Source organism: Heloderma suspectum, chromosome 10 (assembly GCF_057233095.1).
Source record: "Heloderma suspectum isolate Gila_16-S chromosome 10, 16-S_ref, whole genome shotgun sequence".
NCBI lineage: Eukaryota > Metazoa > Chordata > Lepidosauria > Squamata > Helodermatidae > Heloderma > Heloderma suspectum.
Window position 1 is genome coordinate 20,321,967 of NC_139467.1, and position 21,721 is coordinate 20,343,687.

The 21,721-nt window shown below is 45.4% G+C and overlaps 1 protein-coding gene and 1 pseudogene across 1 annotated transcript in view; both read left to right on the forward strand.

Moving 5' to 3' along the window:
* The first annotated feature begins 950 nt into the window (after nt 1-950).
* LOC146337917 (fish-egg lectin-like) lies at nt 951-2,861 on the forward strand (annotated as a pseudogene).
* Nucleotides 2,862-3,068: 207 nt separating this feature from the next.
* Nucleotides 3,069-21,721, forward strand: part of LOC146337918 (IgGFc-binding protein-like) — a 66,574-nt gene continuing 47,921 nt past the window's right edge. Inside the window, exons 1-5 of the mRNA XM_084816337.1 lie at nt 3,069-3,231; nt 15,565-15,661; nt 17,867-17,917; nt 19,100-19,221; nt 19,992-21,218. Of these exons, the coding sequence (XP_084672463.1) occupies nt 3,069-3,231; nt 15,565-15,661; nt 17,867-17,917; nt 19,100-19,221; nt 19,992-21,218 (1,660 nt within the window). The remainder of the gene's footprint in view (nt 3,232-15,564; nt 15,662-17,866; nt 17,918-19,099; nt 19,222-19,991; nt 21,219-21,721) is intronic.

The window sequence follows — 21,721 nt, forward strand, 5'->3', positions numbered from 1 at the left end:
AGGTAAGCTGGAGGTGGTCAAACATGAGATGGCAAGATTGAACATCGACATCTTGGGAATCAGCGAACTCAAATGGACAGGCATGGGTGAATTTAATTCAGGTGACTATCATATCTACTATTGTGGGCAAGAATCCCTTAGAAGAAATGGAGTAGCACTCATAGTCAACAAAAGGGTGGGAAAAGCAGTACTGGGGTACAATCTTAAAAATGATAGAATTATGTCCTTTGCAGCCAAAGATGGAGAAGCTCCATACAGTCAGTAAAAACAAGACCTGGAGCTGACTGTGGCTCAGATCATGAGCTGCTTCTTGCAAAATTTCGGCTTAAATTGAAGAACGTTGGGAAAACCACTAAACCGTTCAGGTATGACCTCAGTCATATCCCTTCTCAATATACAGTGGAGGTGAGGAATAGATTTCAGGGATTAGACCTGATAGACAGAGTGCCTGAGGAACTATGGACGGAGGTCCGTAACATTGTTCAGGAGGCAGCAACGAAATCCGTCCCAAAGAAAAAGAAATGCAAGAAAGCCAAGTGGCTGTCTGATGAGGCTTTACAAGTAGCTCACGAAAGAAGGGAAGCGAAAAGCAAGGGAGAAAGGGGAAGATATACCCAACTGAATGCAGAGTTCCAGAGAATAGCAAGGAGAGACAAGAAGGCCTTCTTAAATGAACAATGCAAAGAAATCGAGGAAAACAACAGAATGGGAAAGACTAGAGATTTCTTCAAGAAAATTGGAGATCTCAAGGAAACGTTTTGTGCAAAGACGGGCATACTTTTGAAAAATGTGCACAAACACACTTTAATCAATGGGAGAAGAATGCATACATTTCAAAGATGTGCACTACTGCTGCACACATTTGGAAAAAAATATGGACAAAAATATGCATGCATTTTCATGCAAAAAGAAAACAAAAAATAAAGATCACAATCTTCTTTAGGCACCAGATGGAACGAGCTTCCAGGTAGAAATCAGAGAACTTCAGCAAACTTGAGTTTTGGTTGGACACACATCCCTAACTATTCTAGGCTAAGATTAGTTGGTTTCCCCATAATGGGAGATATGTGGGGTGGAGAAGGGAACAAAAATCCACTAAAGACACAAGAAATTCAGTCCAGTACCTTCAACATCTCCCTCATCCATTCCCCCCTCCCAACTCTTGTACCTGAATTACATGTCAACTTCGTTTTGTGTTTATCCAGCCCAGCTCTGCACCCAGGTTCCTGGAAGCTTAAAACAGCTGGTGATGGGCTTGTGATTGGCCTGGATCCAATAGGAGATGTATATGCTTTTTGGAAAAGAAAACCACCTCTATTTGGCAGGAGGGATGAAGCATGTGTCTGCTGGCACCGGTGGTGTGTGGATGATCGACAACTATATATGACCGTGCCTATCAGCTGATAGGAGGCAAAGTGGAAAAAGTATTAGGTACTCAGGGCCAGCCCTATCATTAGGCAGAGTGAGGCAATTACCTTGGACAGCAGATGCTAGGGAGCAGCAGTAGCAGCCTCCCAGCTGTTCTACTCTATTGGAGGTGAGAGGTGTATATGCCACACAGCCTGTCCTGACCCACCTAAACTATCTTGCTACCTTGAGTGTGATGGGGGAACCTAGTGTTGAAGCAAGGTTCAATTGCCAGTCCCATCACCTTCTGTATGTAGACTGGGGAGAGGGTGCTGTCCTTCACCTCAGGCAGCAAAATGTCTTGGGCTGGCCCTGCAGGTATCTACGAAGAGGAAGAGAGGAAGAGGAAGTACAGAACCTCACAATATAGGGTGTGACTGAAGGCCCAATATTTGAATATATATAATCAGCATTCTGGCTTTAGAGACTCCCTAGACAAATAGCCTATCATGTGGGTGAATTTGTTCCTGAACTACAAATGGGAGATGGAATGACTGAATGCTTCCCCCTTCAGGGCCAACCCTACTATTAGGCAGATTGAGGCAGGTGGCTCAGGTGGCAGATGCTGGGAGATGGCAGCAAGATACTGGAGAATTGAGTTGTGGCCATGTGGCTTGCCCTGCACCCCCAATGTTAGCCTGCTGTTTTCAAGTGTGGTGGAGGGTGCTGCCCCATTGTCAGTGTTGAAGAAAGATTGAACAGCCAGTCCAGTCAACTTTTCGTACATGGAATGGGGAGGGGGTGCCATCTTGTCCTTCACCTCAGGAAGCAAAATTTCTTGGGCTGGCCATGTTCCCCTTATGAAACTCCCTTGGACATAGAAAACTAGAGGTTAGGGAGAAGGCCTAGTCTTCTCCTGGTCTTGCTAATTTTCTCTGTGCAGAGTTTTGTCTGTGTGCATAACATTCAATCATGCCTTGTAATGATTTACCAGCAATCGGAAGTGGTACAGTCCAGGGGCAGGTTTACCATGTGATTGCTGTTTTTCTAGAGAGAATAGAGTTCCCAGCTTTCTGGGAACCATCAGGGAAAGCAAATATAAAGCAGTAGTAATAAAGTGACAAGCATGATGAATTCACTGTATCAATTCTTCCTTCTCTCTTTCCCAGGATTATTTAGTCAGATTGATGCTGGAGGAAGTCTCTTTGTGGTTGGAGTCAACCCGTACACCGAAGCCTCGTGTCTTTCCAGTTCTGGACTAGTCACAATGGGGCCGGGCTCCCTGGTAGCCTGGACTAATATATATGGATGGACAGCTGAGATACTTCAGCTGTGGCTGGAGATGCTGTTGGGACACGAACTCTGTCAATGAAGTCTGGTTTTGTCATGGTATCTGGCCACACAAGTGCCAGGGAACCCGTTGGGAGCAGGTCCCAGTCCCAGCCCCATTTTCCATGATAGAGACTGGGAATTATGGAAGTGTCCACACAGCTAGGATTGTCTATCACAGGTAATGGCTGCCTCCTGGAGAGCTTTTGAGTGCCTCTCTAGGGAAATCCTAGGTTCTCCAGGATAAGCTCTGTATAGTGGGATGGTGGGGTACAGGAAAACAGAGACCAGTACCTGACTTCTGCAGGGAAAAGTAGTGGCCTCTTCATGAAGGCTTTGCCCATTGCTCAGTTCAAACACCAGCTCACAAAGGGGGAAATGTGCAAATAGGGATGGGAGAACTCCCCCACACCTGCCTCGTGTGCCACTCGCCAGACGCCGCTTTCTCTACCCTGGCGGGTGTGTGGGACAAGCTGCCAGAAGCTCTGCAGGGACCTGGCGAAAGCTCATGGCATCACACTTGTCTGCAAGCCACCCTTTTGTGCAAAATCGCAGGTGAGTTATTTACGGAAATCTCCAGTTTGCATAAATAGCATGATTTATGAAAATTGCAGGTGTAAATGGTCTAATTAGACTATTTACATCTGCAATTTTGCTTCATTGTGCTATTTACAGCTGGCATTTTGTGGGAAATGGCAATTTTGATAGTTCACCTACAATTTTGCACAAAATGGCAGCTCACAGAGGAGCGGGGAACTGCAAGCTTGCCCAGCTCGGCATGTGCTGACTCTGGCAAGCTCAGGGATCCGCAAGCTGGCATCTGGGGAGCTGAGCTGGTGAACACTCGCTGGGCTTAGTTCCCAAACTGGATTCCTCTGACATCCCTATGTTCAAATGTATATTACCAAGGTAAGCAAGTGGTGAAGCCACACAACACCTTTCCATGTGGTCAGGTTGAATAAGGATTTACTCAACCCTAACTAGCTGTGTGCAAAAGGCACCACCTTGATGGCTTTTTAGTCTTGTAGGCCCCTTCCAACCCTAGTATTCTATATGATATAATTGTTAATAATAAAGAATGCATACATTGTATCAATCCGCCCTGAAAAAAAAAGGGAGCTGGGGTATATTTTAGGGGTTGCCATTTAAGATAAATACCAAAGGAGTGGCAGACAGGGCTGGGTGATGTGGGGTAGAATTCAGGATCCTGACAGTTGTGACTGCCTATCAAATTAGCATTATCTCCATTTCTCTGACCATTATTTTAGGGATGGGAACACAGATAACAATGCTGTAGGCACCACATGGACACAAGTCAGATGCATCAATGCCCGGGTCAAGCACTTGAGCTACGACCTGAATACTCTATGGCTGATCACCCAGGATGACAAGATTCTACGATGCCAGCTGTAGCACTGCAGAACTACTGCTTCTCCCCGCCTTCCATCGATTTGCTAGTGCCTCGGTTATTTAATTCCTTTCCCCACTTCAAACACAAAGGAACCCCTACTGAAATCATCTTCTTCAAGGGCCTGTGTTTCAGCAGTGCTGGTTGTGGGCATAGCTCCTGCTATTGGCTAGAACTTGTAACTACGTGACTTCATAATGTGTCCCATGAAGGGAAATTGTGAGTAGTGATGGACCCACCCCCACCCTCCTCTGTTCCAAAAATAATTTGGGGAACCCAGCTTATTTGGCATTTGGAAAAATAACCTGGGTTTCAATTTGGTCTGGAGAAAATTGGACCCCCTACACAGCACCTGATGCAAGCCCTTCTCCTAATGTACCTCCCTTTTCCATAATGTATCGACGTGGGGGGGGGGGTGAGGCTACAGAGAAGATCTGGGATGGTCACTGGGATGGAAGAATCAGCCTATTTCTCTGGTCCCTGTTATTTTATTTGTTATTTTCATGTGTTCACTCATAAATCCATTCTATCACATTCCCTCATTCACCAGCATTTTTTAAAGAAGCATGTGAAAATTGCAGTTAAACATATATTTGCAAGCATATTTTCTCCCCAAACACACATTACTAAATGCATTTTGATATGGTTTCTTGAGTCCAGAACTGCGCTAGAACATTTGGGAAATGCAAAAGCTGGTGGGTAACTATGTTCTGATCTGCACATTGCCCTGGGAGTTGCTGATCAGGTCAGTCCTTATTAGAATTCACAAAGATCAATTCGCTCAAGCTTTATTTTTTTTTTTTTTTATTCATTTATTTATTTAATTTCATTTCTATACCGCCCAATAGCCGAAGCTCAGTTCACAAAAATTAAAACCACAGAGTGCAGCATAAAACAATATCAAATATGAAAGCTTAAAACCAGTGTGGGAGCCAGTGGGGTGTAGTGGTGAGAGTGCTGGACTGGGAGCCGGGAGATCCAGATTCTAGTCCCCACTCGGCCATGGAAGCTCACTGGGTGACTTTGGGCCGGTCACAGACTCTCAGCCCAACCTACCTCACAGGGCTGTTGTTGTGAGGATAAAATGGAGAGGAGGAGAATGTAAGCCACCTTGGGTTCCTTGAAAGAGGAAAAAAGGCAGGATATAAATGCAATAAATAAATAAATACCACAGTATAACAGTACAACCTGAATAAAACCTAGCTTTCCTAGGTGGGTGGTACAATAGGACCTCTGTTTGCCTTGAGTGCTGCTATAATCCTATGTAGCAGTACCTGGAGATGTTGGGAACCATGGGAAAAGTAGTTCCCACAGTTCCCAACATCTCTGGAAGCTATGGTGCATATATTCACATGAGCATCTGGCCTAACAGAGGCCTACCACCATATCTGATAGAAGCTGTCTCTCTCCCCTTCCCCTCCCACCCCGGGGAAAGGAAGAGATAGGGTTGGGGTGCTGCAGTGGATAGGGAGAAACTGATCCCATTCGGATCATCCCTGGACTTTGGATGTATCTGGATATGATTCTAATCCTGATTCCTAACTGAATCTGATCCTGGTTTAGATGGGGGCAGATCCTAGGAATCTAATTTCTGAACCCTCCCCCCACCCAATGCCCTCTTTAGCTAAAGCCTGTCATTAACTGTTATCTCAGGCTGTGCCATATCATATCAACGCCACAGATTTACTGGCTTAAGACTCATCCTCTCTATCTCCAGGGGACTTGGGGGGGGGGTATATTTTTGTGAGGTGACAGGAACCTCTACAAGAGAACTTTCTGTGGCCTCATGAAACTACAACTCCCAGGATTCTTTGGGGCAGCACAACAATATAGTGTAAGGGGTTCACGGCTTCTTGCAAAACACCTTCTTGCAACAAAATCTTGCAAAAAAAATCAAAATCGGATGCATTTCAGAAGTCAACTTTTTAAAATTGTGAACATTTTCATGCTTTTCTTTCTGAAATTTGCACCTGGAGGTTTGTTAACACTAGACCTTTGTTGAGTTTAAAGACCAACCTGATAAAGTAACAGTGCAACCCTGTTCCTGTTGAAGTAAACCCTATTGTGTTCAATGGGATATACTCCCAGGTAAGTGTGCATATGATTGCAACCTACATTCCTTTGTCTCTTTTATCCCTTCTGGAAATCTCTAAATCCAATAAAATCATTAACTGGGATTGTTGTGGGAGAAAATAATTAGAATATAAATTTGAATATTTCCAAGGAATTAGAAATAGGAGGATTTTCATAAGAATGTTGTCTTCTTACATTCATTTAGCACCAGCCCACACGTTGCAGACTGAACCATTCATCTGTGCACTTTACCAATGGAACTGGGGAGCTGTATCCAGCTGGATGCATTAATGATGGCTGGGGAAGGACATCTCTTTGCTAATTAAATGTTCTGTGTTGGTTTTCATGCTTTGCCATTCTTGCATTCTGCACTATACAGAACACTGGCAATGCTAGAGAGACAGTGATGGATATTATACTGTTACTGATAGCTTTTGCCCTTATAGAAAATTGTCTACTAACATCTTTTGCAAACAGGAGCTATGCAATTTGAATGTTTGTTAAGTACCAGGAGAAGGATATCTAAGAAAGCAAATAGTTTCCATGTTTAGTTTAGCCAGAGAGCAATTCTGGCCAGATAGATTTGTCTTTGTGAACCTAATCTATTTCTGCTTATACTAAACATGAACAGAAATAATGAATTGTTTATTAAAATTGAAGGAACATTACTCCAGGTTTGCCCTTCCACAAGATGCATCCTAGCTCAGTCTGACACAGACTCTAATTTGGTTCCTCATAACTAAATATGGCTTAAGGCACAATCCTATGGCTGCTAGATGGTGTCTAGATAGCCAAAGGATTTTTCAGTTTCTGGGAACCAAGCTCAGAGCCAATACTCCAAGCTTGATTCCCAGAAACCCAACTCCTTACCCCCTCCCCGACCATCTTGTATGTGGCAGAGTTCATCCTTGGCTCCGCACTCATAAGAGCAATGCAGAGTGGCCAAAAAGGGGGCATTCGTGGGAGTGGGGAGGGGAGAAGACTGTGGAAGTGCCGTTACAATGCTTCTTATGTGCGTCCTGCCGCCCGCCCGCTCTGACGCACCATGGCTAGAAATCAGCTGTCTAGCTGCAAATGCAGGACTGCCAGACCATGGAGGAGAACGTTCCCTCTGCACTCTGTCCACACTTCCTATGTGGAGTCCCACCGCCCCACCTCCACTTTGACGCACTGTGGCTAGAAATCAGCTGTCTAGCTGCAAATGCAGGACTGCCAGACCATGGAGGAGAACGTTCCCTCTGCACTCTGTCCACACTTCCTATGCGGAGTCCCCCCCACCCCCACTCTGATGCACTGTGGCTAGAAATCAGCTGTCTAGCCGCAAAGGCAGGACCACCAGAGCATGGTGGAGGAGAACATGCCCTCTGCACTCCTCCCACCCTGCACTGAACAGTCTGAGTTCGGAGGCGACCGACTATCCCCATAGGATTGCACCCTTAGGCTGCAATCCTATACCCATTTGCCTAGGAGTAAGCCTAATTTAATTGAATGAGCCCTACTTCTGACCAGATGTATATAGGATTGCATTGTTAAGACTCGAATTCTATTATCCTCATAGAAGTGAACAGAAGCCCAGCCCACCCTTGTAGTCCATCACTACATCTAGAACAACAGCATTAATGGCACCTTCATTAAAGATCCAGAAATTGCCAAAATGTACTTCTTTATGTATATTAGCATGAAAGTCAGCCCCTTGAACATGGGACTGGAAGGGAACCAATGTAACACCATTTCACCCAGAGAGAGAGAGAGAGAGAGAGCTGTAGGCAATACAGGAAACTACGGACTTCTTAGTCTACATTTTGTACCTGATAAATTACTAAGGTTAGAATGGGCAAACATAGAGTCTTGCTGAGCTGAGGAAGAATCAGCAATGTTTCTGTAAAAAGTCTTGTCTAGTAGAAGAAGATAGGTTGTGTATTTGTGGAGAACTAATCCTCAAGGATGTGGCTTATAGGGATGTTAGAGAATTCTGCCACGGATCCCAGGGGGGGCTGAATTCCAGTGAATTCAGCCCCCTAGAATCCATGGCGGAATGGAGCAACCCGCCCAACCACCCCGCGAAAGCCCCTCAAAACAGAGCCTAACTGGCTGCGGCTCCGGCTGCGGCTTCAACTCCGGCAGCGGCTCTGGTGGCGGTGGTGGCTCCGGCTGCTGCCAGGCTGCTGCAGACACAAATGGCGTCCTGAGTAGGGGACGCCATTTGCGTCCCTATGGTAGCCCGTGATAGGCTACGTAAATATTTATGTAGCCTATCACAGCTAAAGCGGGGACGCAAATGGCATCGCCTACTCAGGACGCCATTTACATCCGCAGCAGCCCAGCAGTGGCTGGAGGCCCTGCTGCAGGCTGGCCTGGCCGGCAGCTCTGCGGCCTGGCCGCAGAGCGGAGCCAGCCAGGCAGGATTCCAGGGGGAGGAACAGATCGCCTCCCCCCCATCAAGGATTTCAGGGGGAGGGATGGAACGCCTCCCCCCCACCGCGGATGTCCCTGGACAAAACCAGGTAAGTGTTTCGTACATCCCTAGACTGGCTTATTATGTACTAGACTGTCATGCATACAGAGACGTAAGAGAAAGTTATTTAGAGCCTCTTGTAAAGGAAGTGAAATATAGCAGTGTAAAGGAGAAACTGATTTATTTATTACAATCAACCAATCCATATGTGGTACAGAGGGTCACGGTATTTGGGGTGAAAGCCACTGGATGTAGAGCAAAGTTTTTGGATGCTATTGGCGTAAACTGCTATAAAGATTCAGAGATATATGGTGACTGCCATGACATTGATTAAATGTTCCTTTATGCTATATTATTGTTGCATATCCACCCTATTTTAACTTCAGTAAAGACTTGATATGTATTTTATAGTTTAGTTGTTTTAGCTTTATGTGTAAATTTTGACATTGCATAATAGCATTTTAAATTCTAACCTTGCATCTTTTGCAATGATATTTGGATTGAGTCATAAACGTATTACTAATTTGCTTACTCATACCGTAAAGGTAAAGGTAACAAGTCTTGTCTGACTCTAGGGTGTGGTGCTCATCTCCATTTCTAAGCCAAAGAGCCAACACTGTCCGAAGACGCTTCCGTGGTCATGTGGCTGGCATGACTGAACACCGAGGTGCACGGAACGCTGTTACCTTTCCCGCTGAAGAGGCACCTATTTATCTACTTGCAGTTTCTTGCTTTCTAACTGCTAGGTTGGCAGGAGCTGGGACTGAATACGGGAGCTCACTCCGTCACGCAGCACTCGGGTCTCGAACTACTGTCCTGCTGACCTTCCGGTCTGCAGTTCAGCACCTTAACCACTAAGCCACCGCGACCCCTTACTCATACTGTACCCTCTTATAAATCTAGGGGGAAGGACTCTGTGGCTGGTACTCTGGAGGGGAAGTGAGATGTAGGGATGTTGGAGAATTCCGCCATGGACTCCAATATCTGACTCCCCTGGAGTCCATGGCAGAACGGAGCAATCCCCCCCGCCACCCTGAGGAACCCCCCCGGGATGGAGCCTACCTGGTGGTGGATGTGGCGGCGGCGGTGGATCTGGCGGCAGCTCTGGAGGCGGCTGATAAGGTGGTGGATGCAGCAGTGGATGCAGTGGTGGATGCAGCGGCGGCTCTGGCTCATGTTCCAGCCACTGCTGGGCTGCTGCAGCCGCAAATGGCGGCCGTCATAGCGGCCGCCATTTGAGTGGCTGCCTTTTGCCATGATAGGCTATGTAAATACTTACATAGCCTATCACAGCAAACAGCAGGGGTGCAAATGGCAGCCGCTACGCCATTTGCACCCCTGCTTTTTGCCGCAATAGGCTACGGAAGTATTTACGTAGCCTATCATGGCAAAAGGCAGCCATGCAAATGGCGTAGCGGCTGTCATTTGCATCCCTGCCTTTTGTCGTGATAGGCTACGTAAATACTTACCACCGTTTGCAGCTGCAGCCGGCCCCGGCCGGCTGCTCCGCAGAGTCACCATGGAGTGGAACCGGCCAGGGAGGATTCTGGGGGGAGGGATGGCGCGCCTCCCCCACACCACGGATGCCCTGGAACGGAGCCAGGTAAGGGATTCATACATCCCTAGTGAGATGTAAACATGTCATTTTAACCATTATTTGTGTACTGGTTTTTTTTATTGTTTTTTATTCTATTTTTTCCAGTTTGTTTTTAATTTGTGATGGCCCATGGCTTTGAACAATAAAGGTTCATTTATTCATTATTTAAGAATTCCGGCAAGGGTGAAGTATCTGATACATAGTAAATTTAAATGTTCAGATGGCTTTTGGCATTTGACAAAAGCAGTGTTCAAGTGTACATCCACACACATTCAATGAACATGTGAGTGGGGAGTGGGTCACAATCCCCATGCACACGCACACACACCAACATGCCTGTATGCCTCACCTCCAGCCTCCTCACATTCAGCACTAGTGTAAAAGGGAGCTTACACTCATATAGATGCATGTGCAATGTACAGGCCTCCTCTATATGAACAGGAGCCCATTTATATGGTGAAGGCATAGGAACATAGGAAGCTTCCTTATACTGAGTTAGACCAGGGGTCCATCTAGCCCAGTACTGTTGACACTGGCTGGCAGCGGCTCTCCAGGGTTTCAGGCAGGGGTCTTTCCAACCTTATCTGAAGATATTGGGGACTGAAGCTGTGATCTTCTGTATGCAAAGTATGTAGTTACCACTGAGCTACAGCCTTGCCCTGATCCACATGCATCTTTGACCAACAACTGGCAGTCAGGGGGCATAGCCAGTGGTTTCTGGGACTGACACCACTAGCTCTCACACAATGGCTTACAGGGGGCATGGCTTTCAGGCACATTCCCATTACCCCCTTCACACATTCCTTAAACATATGGAGGCTTCATTTGACACCCCCCCCCCATTGTCCCTAGGGATGCATAAGAAATTTGTTTCAGTTGGGGTTTGATCAAGATTTACCCAGTTTGCACCTTCCAGACCGAACATGGACTATACTTGGATTGGTGCTACTTAATAATTTGCAGACTATCTGGTGTGGAGTCAGGGTGAACAGTGAGGCTGACAAGATTGCATATGACACCAAGTTATTCAAGATAGTACCATCCCAAGAAACAAAGGGCTCAAGTTACAGGAAGCCAGTTTCCAGCTGAACATCAGGAAAAATGTCCTGACTGTTAGAGCAATACGACAATGGAATCAATGACCTAGGGAGGTGGTGGGCTCTCCCACACTGGAGGCCTTCAAGATGAAGCTGGACAGCCACCTGTCAGGGATGCTTTGACTTGGATTTCTGCATTGAGCAGGGGTTGGACTTGATGGTCTTCGAGGGTCCAGTTGCAATGTGCTACACTAACTCCACCTTCTCGACAGTAATGCATGAGCTGCTCATGACTCTCTTGGCTGATGTGTGATTGGCTCAGCCTGAAGGAGGTTGGCTTCTATATGTGTGTAGGGTTTCCAGTGTAGGTCAATCATAGTTTCTGTTCCCATGGAGGGAATCCTATGCTCATAGAAGCAGCCTCTGGCAGATAGACACTGCCGACATGTCAGTGGGGGGCATGGCCAGTGCACATGGTGTCAAGGGGGCAGGATTAGCCCTTCACATTCCCACTGGCCCCATTTATGTGTTCATGCATTCAGTACCCATGGGTACCAAATGTCTGAATAGGACTTAAGAAGAACTACAAAAGGGCCTTTACAGACTTGGGCAAGTTGTCTACACAATAACAGATGAAATGCAACATAAGTACAAAGTAAATATACATTGGCAGAAATGAAAAGAAAAAGTTCTGACTTTACATATACAGTGATGGGGTCTGCACAAGCTGTGACCACCCCAGGGTAAAGATCTTGTAATTATATTGAAAAATTCCCTGACAATGTCAGCTCAAAGTATTGGTGCAATGTAAAAAGCCAATGTTCTCTTAGGAAATATTGAGCTTTTCTAGATGAGGCTTTTTAACCTGCTACTTCTGTTTCTAGATTCTTTGCAGGATTAAGATTGGATCTCTACAAGCAGGTTTTGATGTTGATGCCAGGCTAAGATACTGAGCATGAACATTCCACAATTTGGACACCATGGCAGACAAGGCCTTCTCTCCAGGAGTACACAGAAAAGGGCCTCTGCAGTGTCAATGGCCTCAGATTATAACAGAGGGGATTCTCAGCTGGATCTGAGCATGATGGCGGAGTAGAAGTTAGCAAGCTCTCCTCCCTCTGATGGCCTTGGTGATGAAGGTTGGTAGCTGGAGTGGTTTCCACTGAACCTTGACCTGGCAAACGAAGGAGTGCTTTGCTGCCTGTAGCCTTCCCTTCCCACCATATCCACATATGCCTTTTCCACCATCATAGCTTAGTGATAGAATGTACATGCTGTGGAAACATGAAGCATTCAAGGCCTCTTCAGTTAAAGGATCTCAGGTAGGAAGGTCTGGAAAGACCACTGTTTGACACCTCGAAGAGCCAGTCAGAGGAGACAATCTGCGTTAAATGGGATCCATAGTCTGGCTCACTGTAAGACATCTTCAGATGTCCATAAGATCATTGTTCGACAATTCAAAAGGACTAGCTGAAGTGGCTAACTCCTATCTGCACTGAAATCTTTACTGTGTAGGAGATGAATTAGAATCAATAGATGGGTGGTCCCATTTGGTGCATACCACCTGTTCTCGCTGCATTGAGGATGAATGGCAGTCATAGCTGCTGAGATCAGTGACCAAGGTGTCTGCCACAGCTCTCGCTGAGAAACACACAGGAATTCTGAAATTTTAGGTGCAATGGCTATAAATCATTGAGCCCATGGATCAATAATTCCTGAACAGATGAGCAGTTGCCAACATACAAATACAGACCATCTGCGTGGCTTTTAATGTGCTTTGATGGCTAGAAAGGAGTTAGCCTCACAGGTACAAACTCTTCTTCCTGCTTCTGAAGGTTACTCTGAAACTTCCTGCCTCCCTTGAGCTCTGCCCTCTTCCATATCCTCATTACATAATATAGGTTTTATAAACTGTCATTATAAGTTGTGCATATATATCTTGCAAGGGCTGGGCTGCCAGTTGATTAAATAATGTTATCAGCTTTTCCTGCTCAGAAAATTATGCCAAATGCTGTCTTTTTCCCTAGCAACCCCACCCCCAGCATTGGCTGGGGCATTAGAGAGTAAGCTACTATATAAGTCCAGCTACTCTGAGTACTGAACCAGCCAGATGCTTTCAGCAGGTAAGTGACGTTGTTCCTTTCCCTGTTAACTTCATGTTGCTTTGCTATGGGGAGGAGAGATAAGTAACTACCATGTCATCTGTTCCTTGGCTTGTAGACATGGCATTTGGAATGCAATCCCTCTAAAGATACAGTTCTGAGAATGGTTCTGTAGTTAAGGTGTGACCACTGGTTAGAGTTCTACCACGATAAAGTGCAACACTTGTGATCTTTATACAATTGGTACAATTTGTTCTATCGTTATGAAATTTGTGAGGAAGAAAGCCCTAGGAGGGTCCGTCAAAATTTCTGAGTAGGAGGATGAAACTTCCCCGTTTTACTCATCGAAGAGGAAAGTGTGGGTATGCTATGCAGCACAGGTCACTTTTTGGCCAGAGAAGCTAGAGTGGGAGGAGGAAAAAGCTGGCAACTGAGTGTCATGCGGTTTCAAATGGCCTTCATGCTGCTGCCAAAAAAGGTTAACCAGGCATGTTCAGTGGCAGAGGAGGGAGGTGGTGGTGGTAGACACAGCAGTGGTAGTAGCTAGCAGGTGAATTGGTGTGTGTGTGTGTATACGTGTGTGTGGTGAGTAGAACATCCATGCACCACCTCACTCTCTCCACTTTGATGCTCCCTGGCTAAATTACTTATTTGAAACAATGAATATCTGTGCAATGGGCCATTCAAGGAATTATCTTGTGTGCTGCCCAACTTGCTTGAAGATCTAGGTGTGCTACAATGTTTCCTGGATTGAAATAAAACATTGAGGCCACTTTTTGTTTAATGGAAAATATTTGAGATATTTTAAAAAAAGATTGTCTTAGCACACATACAAACTACCTTCTGGTTGGGTTTGGAAGCTCCATCAATCTCCAATACAGAGTGTGAGAGGACGTATGTTTGGGTGGAAGTGGTTGGAGCAGTGTTGTGATCAGCCCTAGCCTCACTCCCCAATCCTTACGGGCAATTATAGGATAACAACCCAGGACTACATTGGAGGATTGTTGTATGAGACTCTGTCTCAGCCTCACTGCTGAGGCACACCCTGCCCCTTGGCAGTCCACAGTAGAGATAACAGTAATGGACTACATTGCAGAGCTGATGTATCTTGAGTACTCTTCTCTAAGCATTGGAAAACTATGGGGGCAATAATAAAAATGGGGATAACACATGGATGATAATAATAATAAAAATGCCTTGTCTTACAGAGCCAGGAAAGGATTTTTTTAGACAACATAAAAAATAGATGCACGCCCATTTGCTGCGAAAGGGGGCCGGGCTTTGCACAAGTTCCATCTGAATGTGCACAGAGTCTTGATGGTGATACATTCTTTCCAAGAGAATGCCTGCAAATGCCCCCAAAGCACTTGAGCAAAGTCTGTGCAGCCTCTGCCCCCTCCTTCCCCTGCCACCCACTAGACAGGACAGGAGAAGTCGCAGGTAGAGTATGTGGGTGCTCTCGGTAGCATATTCCCCCTGAGGAGTGTAGGAAAAATAATTTATGGGTAATAAATCTAATTCAGCAGAACTCTTGTCACCTTGACGGACTCTAGTCCTACTTCCTGTCTATCCCTGGGTCCATATAGATAGACGCGGCTTTCCTGATGCTGAGAAGAACTACGCGTCTACGCCATTTTACCCTCAGCACAGTTGCTTTACAAATAGATGCTCACAGATTTAAAATGCACAGAAGTGTATTTCAACATTTATTAACACCAAGCAAGTGTATTTAAGAGAATTATAGAAAGAAATTGATACCATGGTATTTGTTGACAAAAGTTACAATAGGAAAGAAAACAATACGATGCACCATGCATACATTACCAATACAGATTTCTGTCAGCAGAGATTACTCCCTGCCAGGAGCAACCCCAACCAGTCTTCCCTTTACTTTTATAATTTTACATTTGAACATGGTGTGTGATGCGATTGCTTGATGTACTCTGATCAGCTACTTTCCCTTTTAATCCAACCTCTTCATGTTTACTCGTATTTGATGGTGTTTTGTTTTTACTTGTACAATTCCATAGACATTTCCCAACTTGTCCTTTGTGGTTTTGAACTGTCTGGATCATGAACCTTATCGAGGAAGAATGTGTCTTTTCCCCACATAAAGCTTCCTGCCAGAAATAGGTCAAAAGCAAACTTTGGTTCAGACAACCATTTTAGATATGCCTCTTTGATATGCCTGATATGCATTGCCTTAAAATTGCCAGCAGAAGGTTGTCCCCTCCCTAGAGAGAAAGAGATACTGAAGGCACCATTCCCATTGTGGGAAAAGGCCCCAGAGGTCTTTTTCCCTCAGCAGGAAAGGTGAGTGGAGCATATTTCCTCACTGGGGACTCTGCATTAGTGATGTACAAGAATTTCATTTCTGCTTGCAACACATGTGAGCATGCCCTGTTCGCAATCCTGAACATGAGCGAGACCAGGAGAACGAGTTCTCCAAAAATGTTTGCAAATTCTAAAACACCTGCTCGCGTTAGAAACATATGCAAATCCTGACAAAAATAAAGATCACAACTGAACAACATTTCACGCTTAGTCTATTTGGGAAATTTCAGATTTTTCTGGCACAGCTTTCACATTCAATCACGCTCATTTTGTGCAATTTCCCCTCTTTGCACAAAATGAACAGAGATTGCAACTGCAAGTGCCAACTGAAGACAGATGAACAGCAAGCCAATGTTCAGAGAATCTGGGTGAACACCAACATTGCTTGTTTTCACATCCCCGGTCTGCATCTCCAGCAGAAAAAAGCACTCTGTGCCATTTGCAAGGTCCCCTGTGGGATTTCTCCCTTAGTGAGAAAAGCAGAGTATAACTTCCCATCAAAGGAAGGGCTGCTGGGATTTGGAGTCCCAGTGCCTGCTCTGGATGGAAAGTAGCACTGGGGTCACCCACCACTCCCTCTATCTTCCCCTTCTCCTGACCAGGTAAATATGGCGGGTCCTTGGGAGAGATTCAGGTTGTCTGTTGTGGGGAAATCTGGCCCTTTGGGGGCCTGAGAGATCCCCAAGATGGACCCGGGAACTTTACCAAGGGGGTTTTGTGCAAAATTGTGGGCCAGTTTGCACGCACACACACATACCTGCTGTAAATAGCACAATTTGCACAAAATCACAGCTGTAAATGGTCTAATTTGTGCAAATTAAACCATTTGTAGCCACAATTTTGTGCAAATTGCATCATTCATGGCTGCATTTTTGCACAAATCATGTTTTTGTGCATCCCCCCCCCCACACTCCAAAAAATCTGTGAGTTGGCCCAACTTATCACATGCTGAGTTGGTCTAACTTGCAGATGATCAAGCTGGAGTGCAGGGTGGTCGAGATGGCGAAAACTCGCTGAGTTCCACCCCCCAAAACAAATTCCTCCAACATCCCTAGGAGAGATGAGGAAGGAGAAGGAGAAGGAGAAGGCAGAGGCAGCATCAGCAGCTGAAGGCACTCGAGGCGCAGGTCAAGTGATCCTTGCTCTTTGCCTGTTCAAAGCAAGCCATAAGCATGGCCCTGTTCAACCCACACCTCCTCACGAGGAAATGAAAAGGGGTGCTTGCTTTTACAGGCACCGTATTTGATTCCTTGTGACATCCCTATGTATGTGAAGTGATGAGAACACTGCCAAGCAGAGTATTAATGTGACATCTGATAGAGCAATGATGGAGTTGCGTTTTTGTTGCTGTCCCTTAGGCATTGCCCAAAAAAGAGGACACATCTGCATACACTAATTCATAGGTATACGATGCATACTTAGGAAAGATGATTATCATGTAAATAGAAGTATAGTGATCTTGCAATAGTGGGGGAAACTGTGACCAAGTGAGCTCCTGTCTACCCGTTTTGTCTGCTGTTCAGGTGCTGATGGGCAACTTCAAGGTCTCCCTCCTTGTGGTTCTTTCTCTTTAAACTGGACTTGGTACATCAAATAGAGGATACCTTCAGAGGTCTGTCCTCTGTTACATAGGACATACGGCCACCCTACAGTGTCCCTCTCCCATCAACACACTGAAAGCTGACATAATTCAGGGATTTTCTTTTCAAAATTGGAAATTCTAGGATTTAAAAAAAAATGTTCCATTTAGGGCAAGACTGGGGCTTTTCTAGGTTTATTTGTAAATCAGAAAGCATGGGAATTGTCAGGTTCTCCTGCCTTAACTCCTGTACCATATAAGCAGTAAAGACATTCTACAGTCTTGAAGTCAGACCTTTGAAATCAAATATACTACAAATATATGGCAAAACTATATAAAGGCAGATCCATTTTTTCTATAACCAAGACCAAATGTTAATATGGCATGCTATATAATGGGAGTAAAACACAACCTTTTGGAAGAAATGGGGTTGAGTGGCTTGAACTCACAGCGAGGGGAGGAGGCCCTGGGAGTGCAAACTCTTCTGGTCTCATCTAGCTTCTGGAAAAGGAGTTCTAGGTGTTCAGGGTGCTACTGATGAGATTGAGGGGAAGACAGCCTATAAATCTGGATTATCTGAGCTTCTTTCTTCTGTTATGTTCTAGTCATGACAACAAAATGGCTGCTGCTCTGGACCTGGCTGGCACTCCTATGTGGTGAGTCTGATATCTATGATAGGACATGCAGGTTGACCCAGTTCTTCAATGTCATTCTTGCAGCATCCCTTAGGTGGCAATGTTGCTTTTAGTTCCTATTGAGGCCGCCTATGCAATGCAACAATTCTTGCACTCATCACTTTAGAGCAGCCTTCCCTTACCTGGTGTTGTCCAGAAGTTTTGGACCAACTCCCATCAGCCCCATTCAGCATGGGTAATGGTCAGGAATGCTGGGAGTTGTAGTCCACAACATCTGGATGACATTCACTTGGTGATGGCTGCTTTAGAGCAACTGGGAACTTTGACAAAACACAGACTTGCTCTGACCTGCTGTGCCTGTCCCTGGCAACATTCTTCTTGACAAAAAATGGCATTCCAATAGATGAGCGTGATTACTTGGCAGCTGGCACAGATCTCAGTGTGTTATAAATTGCTTTGACACAAGTCTAGCCTTTGAGGAAAAATATACAGACAGTATAGTAGTCCTGTCCTCCACTACTCCAAGGATGGACTTGCTTAAAGTGCCATTTTTAATCCCTTTTCTTGAGGCCAAATAACAGGTCCATCACTTCTCCAACCCCATGAAGATTATCTCCAAGTTCTCAGAATGGTTGCAGAACTGGGTGCTCCAGATGACATGAGCAAAACCATATACTAAAAAGAGAAGGAAGGAGCTAGCAAACTTGAACAATATACTTGGGTTGGGAAATAGGACATTGAGATATAGAGTATGTGATGATTGCTTTTCCTTGGGCACAATAATTTTAGTGTGTGTACCCCCCCCCCAAACTCTCTTATTAAACAAGTGATCTAACAGTAGAAGGGGGATATTCCAGTAAGAGTTCTGCTTGCAGAGGCTCTGATGAAATAAGCTGCACTGATTTTAAGTCACAGCACTGAATGAGCAGGAAATAAGGATGACTCAAGCGGTACTGGGGCAATTACAGATGGGGATCTGTGGCTGAAAGACAGGGACATCCAAAGGCAGCACATTGATGTATAATACTTTGCAGCAATGTATTGCATCTATTTTCATTTGTTAAACTTTCAACACCCAAACTTGTCCTGGGTCCTCAAAATACCAAATTAATATTAGGGATGTCAGAGGAATCTGGTTTGGGGGTAGTAGAGCTCTGTGGGGTTTTGCTGGTTGCCTCCCCCCGCCCCTGCCCCGGATTCCAGGTCACTCATCTGTGAGCTAGCCTCACTCAACCAGTATGAGTCAAGCCAGCTCGCAAACTTCCGCTACCTGCCAGCCCCTCAGACCTCTTTGCTGATGCATCGGGGAGGAGAACGTGCAAAGAGTTGGTGGGTGGCGGCGGCAGGAGTTCCTTTGCAAGAAGAGCATGAGGGGTTGACAGGCAACAGGGGCAGGAGTTCTGCACCACCAATCAACCCCTTGTTTTCTCCTTGAAAGAAGAACATGAAGGGTTGGCAGGAAGCGATAGGGACTCCTGCCCCCACCGCTTGTCAACCCCTCACACTCTGCTTGCAAGGAGAGAACAAAGGATTGGCAGGCAGCAATGGGGAGTCCCACAAGCCACCATTTTGTGCAAAAATCACAGGTATATGACAGAAATCACAATATTTGCACAAAATGGTGGCCATAAATAGCATCATTCATGCAAAATTAGAGGTGTAGCTGGTCTAATTAGTTCACAGTTAATTAGTATCACAGTTATAGCCGAAAATACTTTAGCCTTTTCCTCACAGGTAAGATGCTCCAGCCCTTTGATCATTTTAAGGTGCAATCCTATGCATGTTTAGACAGAAAAAAGTCCTACAATTCCCAGCATTCCCCAGCCAGCCATGGTGGCTGGGGAATGCTGGGAGTTGTAGGACTTTTTTCTGTCTAAACATGCATAGGATTGCACCCTTAGTTGCTGTTTTTTCCCTTATGAGATGTGGCAACCAGAACATTATGAAGTGTTTCAAATGTCATCTAAATATCACCATAGAATTGTATAACTGCATTATGACACTTGCTCGCTCTGTCTGTCTGTCTGTCTGTCTGCCTGACTTTCTTTCTTTCTTTCTTTCTTTCTTTCTTTCTTTCTTTCTTTCTTTCTTTCAGGTCCTTGCAGAGCAAGTTCCCGTGGGAAGGAATTCATCACAGCCTTCATGTATAACGGCCGGAAAAACCAAGCCCATCCTAAATTCCAGCTGCTTATCACTGGACATCATCCTGGAACCACTGTCATAGTGACAGTGAACAAGTCCATGTTCCGGAGAACCACACCTATCAATGCTGAACAGACGGTGTCAGTTGAGGTCCCTACCTCCATAGAGATGGTGGGGACCAACCTCTTTGATCAGACCGTGCTGATCCAAGCGGACAAGGACATCTCTGTATTGTCCCGCAACTACAAGTCCGAAACAAGTGCTACAACAGTGGTGTACCCAGTTCAGCAGCTGGGCACACTGCATTATGCCATAACTCCAATGGGTAACATGGCAAACACTTTCAAGGAATTTGCCGTTGTCGCCTATTTATTTCCCACAAGAGTCGATATTCACCTAAAAGGGGTTGTCATATTCAAAGGGCAGGTATATCCTGCAGGAAGCAGGCTTGTAGCTGACCTCAAGGCCTTCCAAGCAATCCAGCTGCAGAGCTCAGATGATTTATCTGGCAGCATGGTTGAATCAAAGGAACCTGTGGCTGTCTTGAGTGGGCACAGCTGTGCCTGGAGTCTCACCAGCTGTGATCATGTTGCTGAACAGCTCCTGCCTGTTCCCAGCTGGGGTAACACCTTCATTGTCCCCCCATTGTCCTTCCAAAGTAGACTTGACTTCGTGTATGTAATTGCCTCCCAAGTCACTTGCATCAAATCCCAATCTGGGCACACACAAAACTCCCATAATGTAGTGGCTGGACAAGTTCTCAAGTTTGATGTGCACCTTTCTCAGCCAATATACTTCTCTGCTGATGCTGGAATCCAGGTTGTTTTCTTCTTCACTGGTGCCACAAGGGGACATGAAGCCTATGACCCATTCATCATCAATATCCCATCCTTATCCAGCTATTGCGTATCATACCACATTGATGGGATGGCACGGTATGATAATTATGCTGTCATGATCGCCAAAACCTCAGAATCCAGTGGAATCACATTGCAGAAGAAGGCCATTGGAAACATCCAATGGAAACCAGTCCAGGGTACCCAATATTCATGGGGTGAATACAGTTTGGGCAGAGAAGCTAGTGCCTTTTCTGCAGAGCACCCCAGCACACCATTTGGGCTTTTCATCCTTGGAGTCTCACAAGGCGATGGCTATGGTTCCGTGGCCCTATGCAACTGCAGTAAGTATCCTAATTTGTGTATTATATTTTGGCTTTCATGCAGTGAATGAATGTGGCATAAAGTGAGCAGATATGCATACCAATTCTATAGATACCACAGGAGATAAGAAGAAATACAGAACAGATTTTAGGTAAGTTATCATTTATGGGTACCTTAATGGTTTACTTTTTATCTCAGTTCCATTGAGGCTGGAAGACCTTCCATATATAGATTAAAGGAACTGTTAAATTACACAAATGAGAACACACACATACCCCACCAAATGCAAATAGCAGGCATGTTCTCCCCCAATCTGGATCAGAACAGGAGTGGGGAGCAAAGGGTTAAAACCAACCTATGAGCTTTCCAGGGCACTGATCCAGATTGTGGGCCCTGCATCCTGTATTTACTTTTTAAAAAACAATTCACACAATTGTTAGTTAACTGAATTGTGTCTCCTCTAGTACAGGGCGGACAAAAGGAAGATCTCTAGATGTTTTGGACTTCAAGTCCCATAAATCCC